The sequence below is a fragment of the Delphinus delphis genome, chromosome 18 (genome assembly GCF_949987515.2).
Source record: "Delphinus delphis chromosome 18, mDelDel1.2, whole genome shotgun sequence".
Classification (NCBI taxonomy): Eukaryota; Metazoa; Chordata; class Mammalia; order Artiodactyla; family Delphinidae; genus Delphinus; species Delphinus delphis.
In genome coordinates, this window is record NC_082700.1 from 23,354,544 (window position 1) to 23,366,801 (window position 12,258).

The 12,258-nt window shown below is 37.8% G+C and overlaps 1 protein-coding gene across 1 annotated transcript in view; it reads right to left on the reverse strand.

The window, feature by feature from the left end:
- Positions 1–4,062: 4,062 nt before the first annotated feature.
- DNAJC15 (DnaJ heat shock protein family (Hsp40) member C15) overlaps positions 4,063–12,258 on the reverse strand; it is a 62,478-nt gene continuing 54,282 nt past the window's right edge. The window contains exon 6 of the mRNA XM_059995500.1: positions 4,063–4,291. Coding sequence (XP_059851483.1) covers positions 4,221–4,291 — 71 coding nt within the window. The 3' untranslated portion in view covers positions 4,063–4,220. The remainder of the gene's footprint in view (positions 4,292–12,258) is intronic.

The following is a 12,258-nucleotide window of genomic DNA, read 5'->3' on the forward strand; positions in this document are numbered from 1 at the left end:
AAAGCACAACCTTCCGAGACCGAACCAAGAAGAAATAGAAAATATAAGCAGACCAATCACAAGCACTGAAATTGAGACTGTGATTAAAAATCTTCCAACAAACAAAAGCCCAGGACCAGATGGCTTCACAGGCGAATTCTTTCAAACATTTAGAGAAGAGCTAACACCTATCCTTCTCAAACTTCCAAAACATAGTAGAGGGTAGGAACACTCCCAAACTCATTCTAGGAGGCCACCATCAAACTGATACCAAAACCAGACAAAGATGTCACAAGGAAAGAAAACTACAGATCAATATCACTGATAAACATAGATGCAAAAATCCTCAACAAAATACTAGCAAACAGAATCCAACAGCACATTAAAAGGATCATACACTATGATCAAGTGGGGTTTATCCCAGGAATGCAAGGATTCTTCAACATATGCAAGTCAATCAATGTGACACACCATATTAACAAACTGAAGGAGAAAAACCATATGATCATCTCAATAGATGCAGAGAAAGCTTTTGACAAAATTCAACACGCATTTATGATAAAAACCCTCCAGAAAGTAGGCACAGAGGGAACTTACCTCAACATAATAAAGGCCATATTACAAACCCACAGCCAACGTCGTCCTCAATGGTGAAAAACTGAAACCATTTCCTCTCAGATGAGGAACAAGACAAGGTTTCCCACTCTCACCACTATTATTCAACATAGTTTTGGAAGTTTTAGCCACAGAAATTAGAGAAGAAAAAGAAATAAAAGGAATCCTATTCAGAAAAGAAGTAAAACTGTCACTGTTTGCAGATGACATGATACTATACATAGAGAATCCTAAAGATGCTACCAGAAAACTACTAGAGGTGATCAATGAATCTGGTAAAGTAGCAGGATACAAAATTAATGCACAGAAGCCTCTTTCATTCCTATACACTAATGATGAAAAAACCGAAAGAGAAATTAAGGAAACACTCCCATTTACCATTACAACAAAAAGAATAAAATATCTAGGAATAAACTCCCAAAGGAGACAAAAGACTTGTATGCAGAAAACTATAAGACACTGATGAAAGAAATTAAAGATGATACAAACAGATGGAGACATATACCATGTTCTTGGATTGGAAGAATCAACATTGTGAAAATGACTATACTACCCAAAACAATCTACAGATTCAATGCAATCCCTATCAAACTACCAATGGCATTTTTCACAGAACTAGAACAAAAAGTTGCACAATATGTATGGAAACAGAAAAGACCCCGAGTAGCCAAAGCAATCTTGAGAAAGAAAAACGGAGCTGGCGGAATCAGGCTCCCAGACTTCAGACTATACTATAAAGCTACAGTAATCAAGACAGTATGGTACTGGCACAAAAACAGAAATACAGATCGATGGAACAGGATAGAAGGCCCAGAGATAAACCCACGCACCTCTGGTCAACTAACGTATGACGAAGGAGGCAAGAATATAAAATGGAGAAAAGACAGCCTCTTCAATAAGTGGTGCTGGGAAAACTGGACAGCTACATGTAAAAGAATGAAATTAGAATACTCCTTAACACTGTACACAAAAATAAACTCAAAATGGATTAAAGACCTAAATGTAAGGCCAGACACTATCAAACTCTTAGAGGAAAACATAGGCAGAACACTCTATGACATAAATCACAGCAAGATCCTTTTTGACCCACCTCCTGGAGAAATGGAAATAAAAACAAAAATAAACAAATGGGAGCTAATGAAACTTCAAAGCTTTTGCACAGCAAAGGAAACCATAAAAAAGATGAAAAGACAACCCTCAGAATGGGAGAAAATATTTGCAAATGAAGCAACTGACAAAGGATTAATCTCCAAAATATAGAAGCAGCTCATGCAGCTCAATATCAAAAAAAACCAAACAACCCAATCCAAAAATGGTTAGAAGACCTAAATAGACATTTCTCCAAAGAAGATATACAGATTGCCAACAAACACATGAAAGGATGCTCAACATCACTAATCATTAGAGAAATGCAAATCAAAACTACAATGAGTATCACCTCACACCAGTCAGAATGGCCATCAAAAGATCTACAAATAATAAATGCTGGACAGGGTGTGGAGAATAGAGGACCCTCTTGCACTGTTGACGGGAATGTAAATTGATACAGCCACTATGGAAAAGAGTATGGAGGTTCCTTAAAAAACTAAAAATAGAACTACCATATGACCCAGCAATCCCACTACTGGGCATATACCGTGATAAAACCATAATTCAAAAAGAGTCATGTAACAAAATGTTCATTGCAGTTCTATTTACAATAGCCAGGACATGGAAGCAACCTAAGTGTCCATCAGCAGATGAATGGGTAAAGAAGATGGAATATATATATACAATGGAATATTACTCAGGTATAAAAGGAAATGAAATTGAGATATTTGTAGTGAGGTGGATGGACCTAGAGTCTGTCATAGAGTGAAGTAAGTCACAAAGAGAAAAACAAATACCATATGCTAACACATATATATGGCATCTAAACAGAAAAAAAAAGGTTCTAAAGAACCTAGGGGTAGGACAGGAATAAAGCCACGGACGTAGAAAATGGACTTGAGGACACGGGGAGGGGGGGAAGGGTAAGCTGGGATGAAGTGAGAGATTGGCATGGACAAATATACACTATCAAGTGTAAAACAGATAGGTAGTGGGAAGCAGCCACATAGCACAGGGAGATCAGCTCGGTGCTTTGTGACCACAGGCATGGGGTGGGTGGGAGGGAGGGAGATGCAAGAGGGAGGAGATATGGGGATATATGTATAGCTGATTCACTTTGTTATAAAGCAGAAACTAACACACCATTGTAAAGCAATTATACTCCAGTAAAGATGTTAAGAAAAAAAAAAGAAAAAGAAAACTCCCCCACTACAGGATGTCATAAATTGAAAAATGTGTCTAGAATATTAAGAAAGCATTTTAAGATAGATGAAATACAATAGTTCAGCTTATCTGGGATGAACCCAGGGTTGTGAAGGAGTACTAGAAAATAATGCTGGTATTCTGCCTCTGAGTCTCTTTTCTCACTTTTAGAATAGTAAAGTGATGATGACCAGGGGCTGTTTTGAGAAAATAATTTAACATGCTGTACGTTTCAGGGCCAGGAGTTCCAGACCATGTGTTCATCCCCTGCTTTGGAGAAACCCTGCACTCTAATCAAACTAACTAATACATCCTATTTCTGCTAATTGTGACTGATCTCAGGGGAAACAAGAGTCACCAATCATATGGTATATCTCACTCTTTTTAAAGCCAAGGTCTATGCTACTCGTGATTCTATGAAGCTCCCCCTGATGCTCAATTTAAAATATTGTTTTCTTTTTCTGAACTTCTTTAGCATTGCCTCTCAAATAGTATTTGTGTGGTTTATCTTTTCCCTAACTGTAAGTCCCTTTGGGTCACGACCCATGACTGGTTCACACCTGTAACTCTCAAGGAACCTTACAGTGCCTCGCACATTACAGTGGTTAATAAATATTTGTAGAATGAATAATTGAATAAATATACAGTACCAGAAGACTATAATTAAATACAAATCCCTCAGACTTCTCCCAGCTCTTTTCAGACTTTCCTCACAGGGCTCATTTTGTAAACCTTTAATCATTTTAGTCGCTCTCCAAGTTCCCATGCTTCAGCTATAGGGTCTCAGGGAGAGCAGAGTTCTTTCCTAACCACTGCTTTACAAAACACCATTTAGTAAATTCAATCAACTTTCAAATCACTTCCCCGGGATGGCAGTCAGTGTTTGGTCTCAAAATATTTAAAGCACCTTACATAGGCAGAGTACTAAATTCCTCTGAGGAAACAAGGGACAACATGAGCATAAGTATAAGCAGCAAGAAACTTTCTACCCATCGCTCACAAATTCCAATTATATTACCAATGATTATACTTGTACGGGGGGTTGGGGGTGGGTGGGAGGAATTCGGAACTAACAGAAGTCTTAAAATGTATGACTATCAGAGAGAGGAAGAAAATAAGGGGGAAAGATCAGTGATTGAATTTTAACCTGTTCCTCTGAAAGATAAAACAAAGATGGATTGTTCCTCTTTTATTATTATATAGCTTAGTAGTGGAAGAAATAATTGTGGTCACTACATGTATGAAAATTATGAAGGTCATGATTTAGATTAACTTGCAGGACGTTTTTTATAAGGTCCCCCTTTTTCTCCTTCAGAGTGGTCCTTGAGCATCAATCAATGTTTGGTGGCTGCTTCTAGCAAGTCTTTTGCTTCATTAATTTTGGTTGCTAAGTAAGGAGATCCACCTGAGAGGACAAAGAAAAGTAAATGGATTAAAACACACTTCATTATTGACAGTTTTTAAAGTCTCAAATGAAATATAGTACTTTGGAGTACAGACTTAGAGTCACTGTGCCCTAAAATAAAACTGTCAGTTCTTTTTTAGAGTTCTTCACAATGAATTACTACTGATGCAAAGAGCAAGAGGAAAACTGAGGTGAATTTCAAATTCAGAATCTTTATAAATCACAAACAGACGCTTTTTGACATACAAAAATACTGGCCCCAAAACTGTCACGTTAAAGCTATTTAAGCATCATACACCTTCTAACTTCTAGTCCTGAACACTTTCATTGCTTAACACTAGAACTAACAATCATATTACAGTTCACCAGTCCCTTTGTGTTTGTTTTCATTTTTTTTCTCCCCTTGAGTACAAATGATCTATAGCTGTTGAAAACATAAGACCTCAGTAGTGCACAACAAACCAAAAACATCTAGATAGCACTGGTGTGTATATTGTCCTGACTTTATCCAGGCCTTTTACTGATATCATACCACCCATTTTAAAAAGGAAAAAGAAAAAAAAAAAAGGGGGGGTGGGGGGGAAGAAAGCAGGGAAACAGAACAGCATAAGGGCAATGCTGAAGGAGCTATATTTAGTTTTTTACCCTTGAAGATATCACTGACATTTTCACATCAAGATCTGAATCGCTATAAACACTTACGGATTATATCACAGAGTGCCCTTGAATATACAATAAGAATTACAAATGAAATTGATGCAAGTTTCCATATGCACTTGACTCTGAAATAAACTGACTTCAGGATTATCTTTGAAAATGATCTCAGAATTAGGTAATGTCAATCTTGGTAACAAGCTGGTTAAATTTTGAGAGTTACCAATGTAATGCCAGGCATCCTGTATATCCTCAACAACTACCAAAATATTAATTGAACTCAAACATAACCTTTAATTGATTGATATGAGTTCTGGATATTTAAATCACTGGCCATAACATGCTCATTTAGCAGAAAGAAAAAAAATCAAAGGCATGGAAGATCGAAAGTCTCATTAAACATCATATTTATTGATGGCAATGTTAGAGGAAAAAAATTGACAGTTTATTCAGAATAACATTGAATTACCCTTCACCCTCTTTTAATGAGAGGGACACTGGACTTCTCAATTATGTGCATGGCAGAAACTTTGGGTTCGGCACTCATTCTACCTTCCTAAAACTTGGAAAAGGCCCCAAGCCTAAAACTATGATTCCTATATTCTCTTCAAGTAGTGTTTGATTCAAATTAGGATCTATCAATGAGAGGCAGTCTTGTGAGATTTGAAAGGCTGAAGAGAAAGGTTTTCTTGCTGGGCCTCATTGTTACTGCTGCTAGCAAGTGAAATCATGGTGTAGTGATGGCCGCAGTTGTGCTTTCCTTACAGTTCTAGTGGCAGTCCATGAGGTAGTCAATGAGTAGCTCCCCCGACAGCGCAGCTCTGTAATTACTAGGGGAGCCATTCTTGTAAGCCAAGTCTAAAATGTACTCCTTTAGACCTTCCAACAATTTGTAACCATTCATTCCCTGCACTAAATGCTCTCCTGCTTAAAACCTCTGGTTTCTGGCACTGAATCTTGACTAATATAAAATATATAGGATACATATCCTTTATTTAATGGAAACAATGCAGTTTTGAATCTTTCGATCCTGCTCAGGTTTCTTGGGGGAATCATCTGGATTCCATTTAATTAGAATACTCATCCTCTGGGCTTCCCTGGTGGCGCAGTGGTTGAGAATCTGCCTGCCAATGCAGGGGACACTGGTTCGTGCCCTGGTCTGGGAAGAGCCCACATGCCGCGGAGCAACTGGACCCGTGAGCCACAATTACTGAGCCTGTGCTCTAGAGCCTGTGTGCCACAACTACTGAAGCCTGTGCTCTAGAGCCCAAGAGACACAACTACTGAGCCCACCTGCCACAACTACTGAAGCCCACGCGCCTAGAGCCTGTGCTCCGCAGCAAGAGAAGCCACCGCACCACAACGAAGAGTAGCCCTCGCTCACCGCAACTAGAGAAAGCCCGCACATAGCAACGAAGACCCAACGTAGCCAAAAATAAAAAAATAATAAATTAATTAATAAAAAAAAATTTATCAAAAAACTAACACTGGATATACATTGACCTCAATGAAGTTTGATGACACTATCAATTCATACTGTCCAAAAATAACTGGGGCTCAGCAAACCCATGATCAAAACCACTGTGATGAGCATAGTAACTAGGCATTATTCTAATACAGTATTTCATTTGGTTCCTCCAACTATCCTTTGTAGTTGCTCAATTCTTATTTTCATTACATAAAGAGAACTGAATCACAAAAAAGTTTAGTTACTTGCCCAACACTAGCCACAGAGTTAAAATGAGGTGGAGTCAGGATTCCCAGGAAGGTTACCACACCACACTGTCCCTCACTCTCTTTACAAACTTCTTTGCTTATTCAGTTCCTACCATGTTAAACATTTGGTTGTTATAAACCTTTTCTACTTTCTTCAAGCCGGTAACCCCATCCCAGGTCCTCTTCCTTCTTAGGAAGATTGAAATCATGCCTTGTGGTTTACTTTTAAAGTATATGTCTATCTACTCATTATATAATAAATACGTTGAAGAGCAATCGTGTCTTAGATCTCTCTGTATTATCAGCACAGCTCTGAGTACACAGAAGGGAGTGGAGACGTGTCCTTGATGGGGAGAAGGAAGTGGTGAATCGCTATTCCCTTATTTTCTTGCATCAAGTACCAGTTTCAGAAAAGTAAAATCACTCCAGAGAGACAGAAAACAGGATAAACAAGTGTGTTACGAGTGGGTGCTTTAAAAATAAATATCTGCAAAACATCTGGGTAAAACACTCCTAACCAGCACAAGAGAAAATAAGCAAATATTCTACAACTAACAATTGTTACAAAGTTAGGTACAGGCAGACCTTGTTTCCTCACGCTTTGTTTATTGCACTTTGTAGATACTGAGTCTTTTACAAATTGAAGGTTTGCAGCAACACTGTGTCAAGTAAGTCTTATCAGTGCCATTTTTACAACAGGTTTATTTTTTAATTATGGTATGAACATACATTGTTTTTTAAATATAATGCTATTTCACACTTAACAAACAACAGTATAGTGTAAACATAACTTTTGTATGTACTGGGAAACCAAAATATTTGTGTGACTTGCTTTATTGCAATATTTGCTTTATTGGAGTGGTCTGGAACTGAACCTAGTATCTTTGAGGTATGCCTGTATAACTTATCACTAATGTGAGTTTCAAAGAAAGTACACCAATGTGAGGATTAAGAATATATAAGTTCCTTTTTTCCTTGGGTCTTCCTTATGCAGATCCATATATTCCTTAACTCTCGTTAAAACTTATGAATGTCTACATCCCAAATCTGTAAGACAGAAGTAAGAAGTATTGCCATCTGCTGATCTGAAGGGTTCTTAAAAGCCACCCACCCTTCTTAAAAGAAAGATGTTAAAATCACATTGAAGCACATAGGAGACTGACTTCTCTGAACTTCAGAGAAGTTCCAGTGATCTGCTCCCCAGTGAAGCTGGTGAAAACTATATAATAACCCCCAACCATTTGTAACCTCTAGAAACGATCTTAAAAACAAAAAGAAAAAAGAAAAATCTACTAGAGAAGATCTATGAGAAGTCAGTAGGAATCTGTGGTAAACGGCTCCCTCCTATTCCCCTCCCAGCTCAGCAAGGCAGAGACTCCATGCTGGACTGCTCTAGCAGGAACACAGGCCTCCATCTCTCCCCAGCTCCTGGACAGAGGGCTTTCTTTCTGGGAGGAGCAGGACGGACCTTCGTATTTCTCTTCCTACTCCCAGTTGCCTGGTGCTGAGGCTCAGCCACAGGAAAGTGGAACAGAGGCTCTACCGTGGACATGGCTCCCTTAGAATAAATACTGGGACCTCACCAGCTCTTTTCCCAGCCCACAAGGCATGGTGGTTTCACACCAGGATAGGCAAGCTGAGAAGACCTCTGGCTACTTCACTAAAACCATCCAGCCAGTTAATAAATAATCATAACAAGCTGGCCTGGGCGGTGGGGGGTGGCAAACCAATACCCAGAGCTGCTATAATACATAATCTAAAATATTCAGTTTCCAACAAAATATTTCAGGGCATGTAAAGGAACAGGCAAGTATGACAGTATGACCCATACACACATCATGAAAAAAGTAGCAACAGAAACTATCTCTGAGAGGGACCAAATGCTGGATTTATGGAAAAAGTTTCCAAAGTAGCCATTATACATTCACAGAACTAAAATTAAAAAAATAAAATCACTAGAGGGGCTCAAGAGTAGATTTGACCTGGCATAAGACAGAATGAGCAAACTTGAAGATACAACGATTGCGATTAAGCAAACCGAAGATCAGAGAGAAAAAGGAAAGAAGGAGAAAAAACCAGAGCCTCAGAGAACTGTGAGACATCATAAAGTCCATAAAAATACATGAAATGGGAGCACCAGGAGAGGCAAGGAGAAAAAACAACCTTTAAGGATATGCTGGCTAAAAATTTCCCAAGTTTATTGAAAAACAATAACCTACACATCCAAGAAGCTCAACAAACTCCAAGTAGGATAAACTTAATAAGGCCTAAAACACACATCATTAAAAAATGCTAAAAGTCAAAGACAAGGAGAGAATATGGAAGGCAGCATTAAATTAATTAAAAAATGAGGCCATTAGACTGAGGTGGCTTTAATGCCTTAGTAGACTACATAATCAAACTAAAACCTAAGGCTATAAATCTCTCCACATTAAGAAATTAAAACCTGAGTACAACGAATCACAAACAGCCAACTAGACTTTTCCAAGTAAAGCAAATGCTTACGCTACAGCCAAGCAAATAATTTTCTTGGTTTGATTCGGCCTCTTCTCTATAAAAACCTTTTCACTAGAGGGCTCCTAACCACTTTCGGATTGGTGCTGCCCAATTCAAATGAATTTTTGCTCAAACGAACTCTTAAAATTTTCAATATGCCTCAGTTTATCTTTTAACAGTAGCAAGAGAAAGACAGTGTGACACTTATAAAGGAACCCAATAACATAAAAAGCTAACTTAGCAGAAAAACAATGGAGGCCAGGAAGGCAGTGGTATAACATAAAGTCCTCAAAGAAAAAACTGTTGACCAAGAATGCTATACATTCAGCAAAGCTGTTATTCAGAAATGAAGGTGAAATAAACACTATCCTAGATAATCAAAAACTGGAAGAATTTATTGTTAACCGATCCACTTTAGAAGAAATACTAAAGGAAATTATTTAGGCTGAAAGAAAGTGACCTCAGATGGTAATCTGAATTTACATATACAAAGAGCACTAGTAAATGTAACTTTGTAATTATAAAAGACAATAATAAATGCCTATTTTGCGTTCTTCTCTTAACTGATTGAAAAGGTAACTGTAAAAAAATATGCATAAAATGTACTGTTTGGTCTGTAACACAGAAATATAATACATGCATAATACACATGCTAGTAATAGCACAAAAGTGTATAGGAGCAAAGCTGTTATAGATTAAGAAAATAACAGCAGACAGTAATGATTCTAACAATGTACTGTTCAGCTTGTAACATTAGTAGATGTTATGTGTATAACAATAATACCACAAAAGGGGGAAAATGGGAATAGAGCTATATAGAAGTAATATTTCCATATATATTATAAGAATTAAGCTAGTATAAATCTGAAGCTGATTCTGAGAAATTAAGATGTATATGGTAAACCCTAGAGCAATTACTTTTAAAAACCCTCAAGAATAATGAAATAATAAAATCAAAATACTACATTAGAAAATATTCAGTGCAAAAGAAAGCAATAAAGGAAGACTAACAGAGGGGTAAAAAAGACATGACATGGAAAACAAAAAGCAAATGCAGGGACTTCCCTGGTGGCACAGTGGTTAAGAATCTGCCTGCCAATGCAGGGGACACAGGTTCAAGCCCTGGTCTGGGAAGATCCCACATGCCGCAGGGCAACTAAGCCCGTGAACCACAACCACTGAGCCTGCACTCTAGAGCCTGCAAGCCACAACTACTAAGCTCGCGCACCACAACTACCGAAGCCCATGCACCTAGAGCCCATGCTCCGCAACAAGAGAAGCCACCGCAATGAGAAGCCCACACATCGCAATGAAGAGTAGCTCCTGCTCACTGCAACTAGAGAAAGCCCACACACAGCAACAAACACCCAATGCAGCAAATAAATAAATATTTTTTAAAAAGCAAATGCAGACATAAATCCAACTATATCAATAATAAAATTACATGTGAACGGAATAAACAATCCAATCTGTCATTAGGTTGTCAGGTTGGATTAAAAAAACATGATCCAACTAAAGGCTGTTTACAGGAGACAGACTTTAGATTCAAAAACACAAATAGATTGAAAGTAAAAGGATGGAAAAAGAGGTATCATGAAACACCAACCACAGACAAACTAGAATGGCTATACTCATGAGACAAAATAGAGTTTAAAACAAAAAAGTGTTCCTATAAATATATATGCTCTTAACAACAGAGCACCAAAATATATGAAACGAAAACTAAGAAAAATGAACAGAGAAACAGACAATTCAATAATAAGAATTAATGCCCCACTTTCAATAATGGATAGAACAACTAGACAGAAGATCAACAAGGAAGTAGAAGACTTGGACAACACTTAAAACCAACTAGACCTAACAGATATCTACAGAACACTCCACCCAACAACAGAATATACATTCTTCTCAAGTGCACATGGAACATTTTCTAGGAGAAACCATATGATAGGCCATAAAACAAACCTCAATAAATTAAAAGGAAAGAAACAATACATTATGTTCTCCAACCACAATTGAATGAAATTAGAAATCAATAGCAAGGACAAATTTGGGAAATAAATACTTACAGGCCATAGCTTAAGTAGTGCTTAGAGAGCAATTATAGTTTTAAGTTCCTGGGTTAAAAAAGAAAAAAGATCTAGGGACTTCCCTGGTGGTCCAGTGGCAAAGAATCTGCCTTCTGATGCAGGGGATGTGAGTTTGATCCCTGGTCCAGGAACTAGGTTCCCACATGCCACAGGGCAGCTAAGCTGCACGCCACAACTACTGAGCTCTCGCGCTGCAAAACTAGAGCCCACGTGCTCTGGAGCCCGCGCACCACAACTACAGAGCCCATGAGCCCTGGAGCCTGTGCACCACAACTAGAGAGAGAAAACCCGCATGCCACAACTAGAGAGAAGCCCATGTGCTGCAATGAAGAGCCTGAGCACCACAACAAAAGACCCCACATGCCGCAACGAAGATCCTGCCTGCCTCAACTAAGACCCGACTCAGCCAAAATAAATGAATGAATGAATGAATGAATAAATTAAATTAAATAAAAAAGAAAAGAAAAAAAGATCTCAAATCAATAACCTAAACTTCAACCTTAAGACACTGGAAAGAGAAGAGCAAACTAAACCTAAGCAGGAAGAAGAAAGGAAATAATAAAAATTAAAACAAAAATTCATGAAAGAGAGAATAGAAAAACAACGGGGAAAATCAACCAGCCCAAAAGATGGTTCTTTGAAAAGAAGTCCTTAGCTTGTTGATCAGCAAAACAAACCTTTAGCTTGTCTGACCAAGAAAAAAAGAAAACAGGTTCAAATTACTAGAATCAGAAATCAAAGAGAGGACGTTACTATCATACCTTGCAGAAATAAAAATAATTATAAAGGAGTACTATAAATAACTATTTCAACAAATTAGAAAACATATATAAAATTAGACAAATTCCTCAAAAGACACAAATTACTGAAACTGTCTCAAGAAAGAATGGACAATCTGAATAGACCTATTACAAGTGAAGAGACTGAATCAGTAATCAAAAAACTATGCAAAGAAAACCCAGGTCTAGATGGTTTATAGAAGGGGAGGGAATGTTTCCTAACTCATTTTAC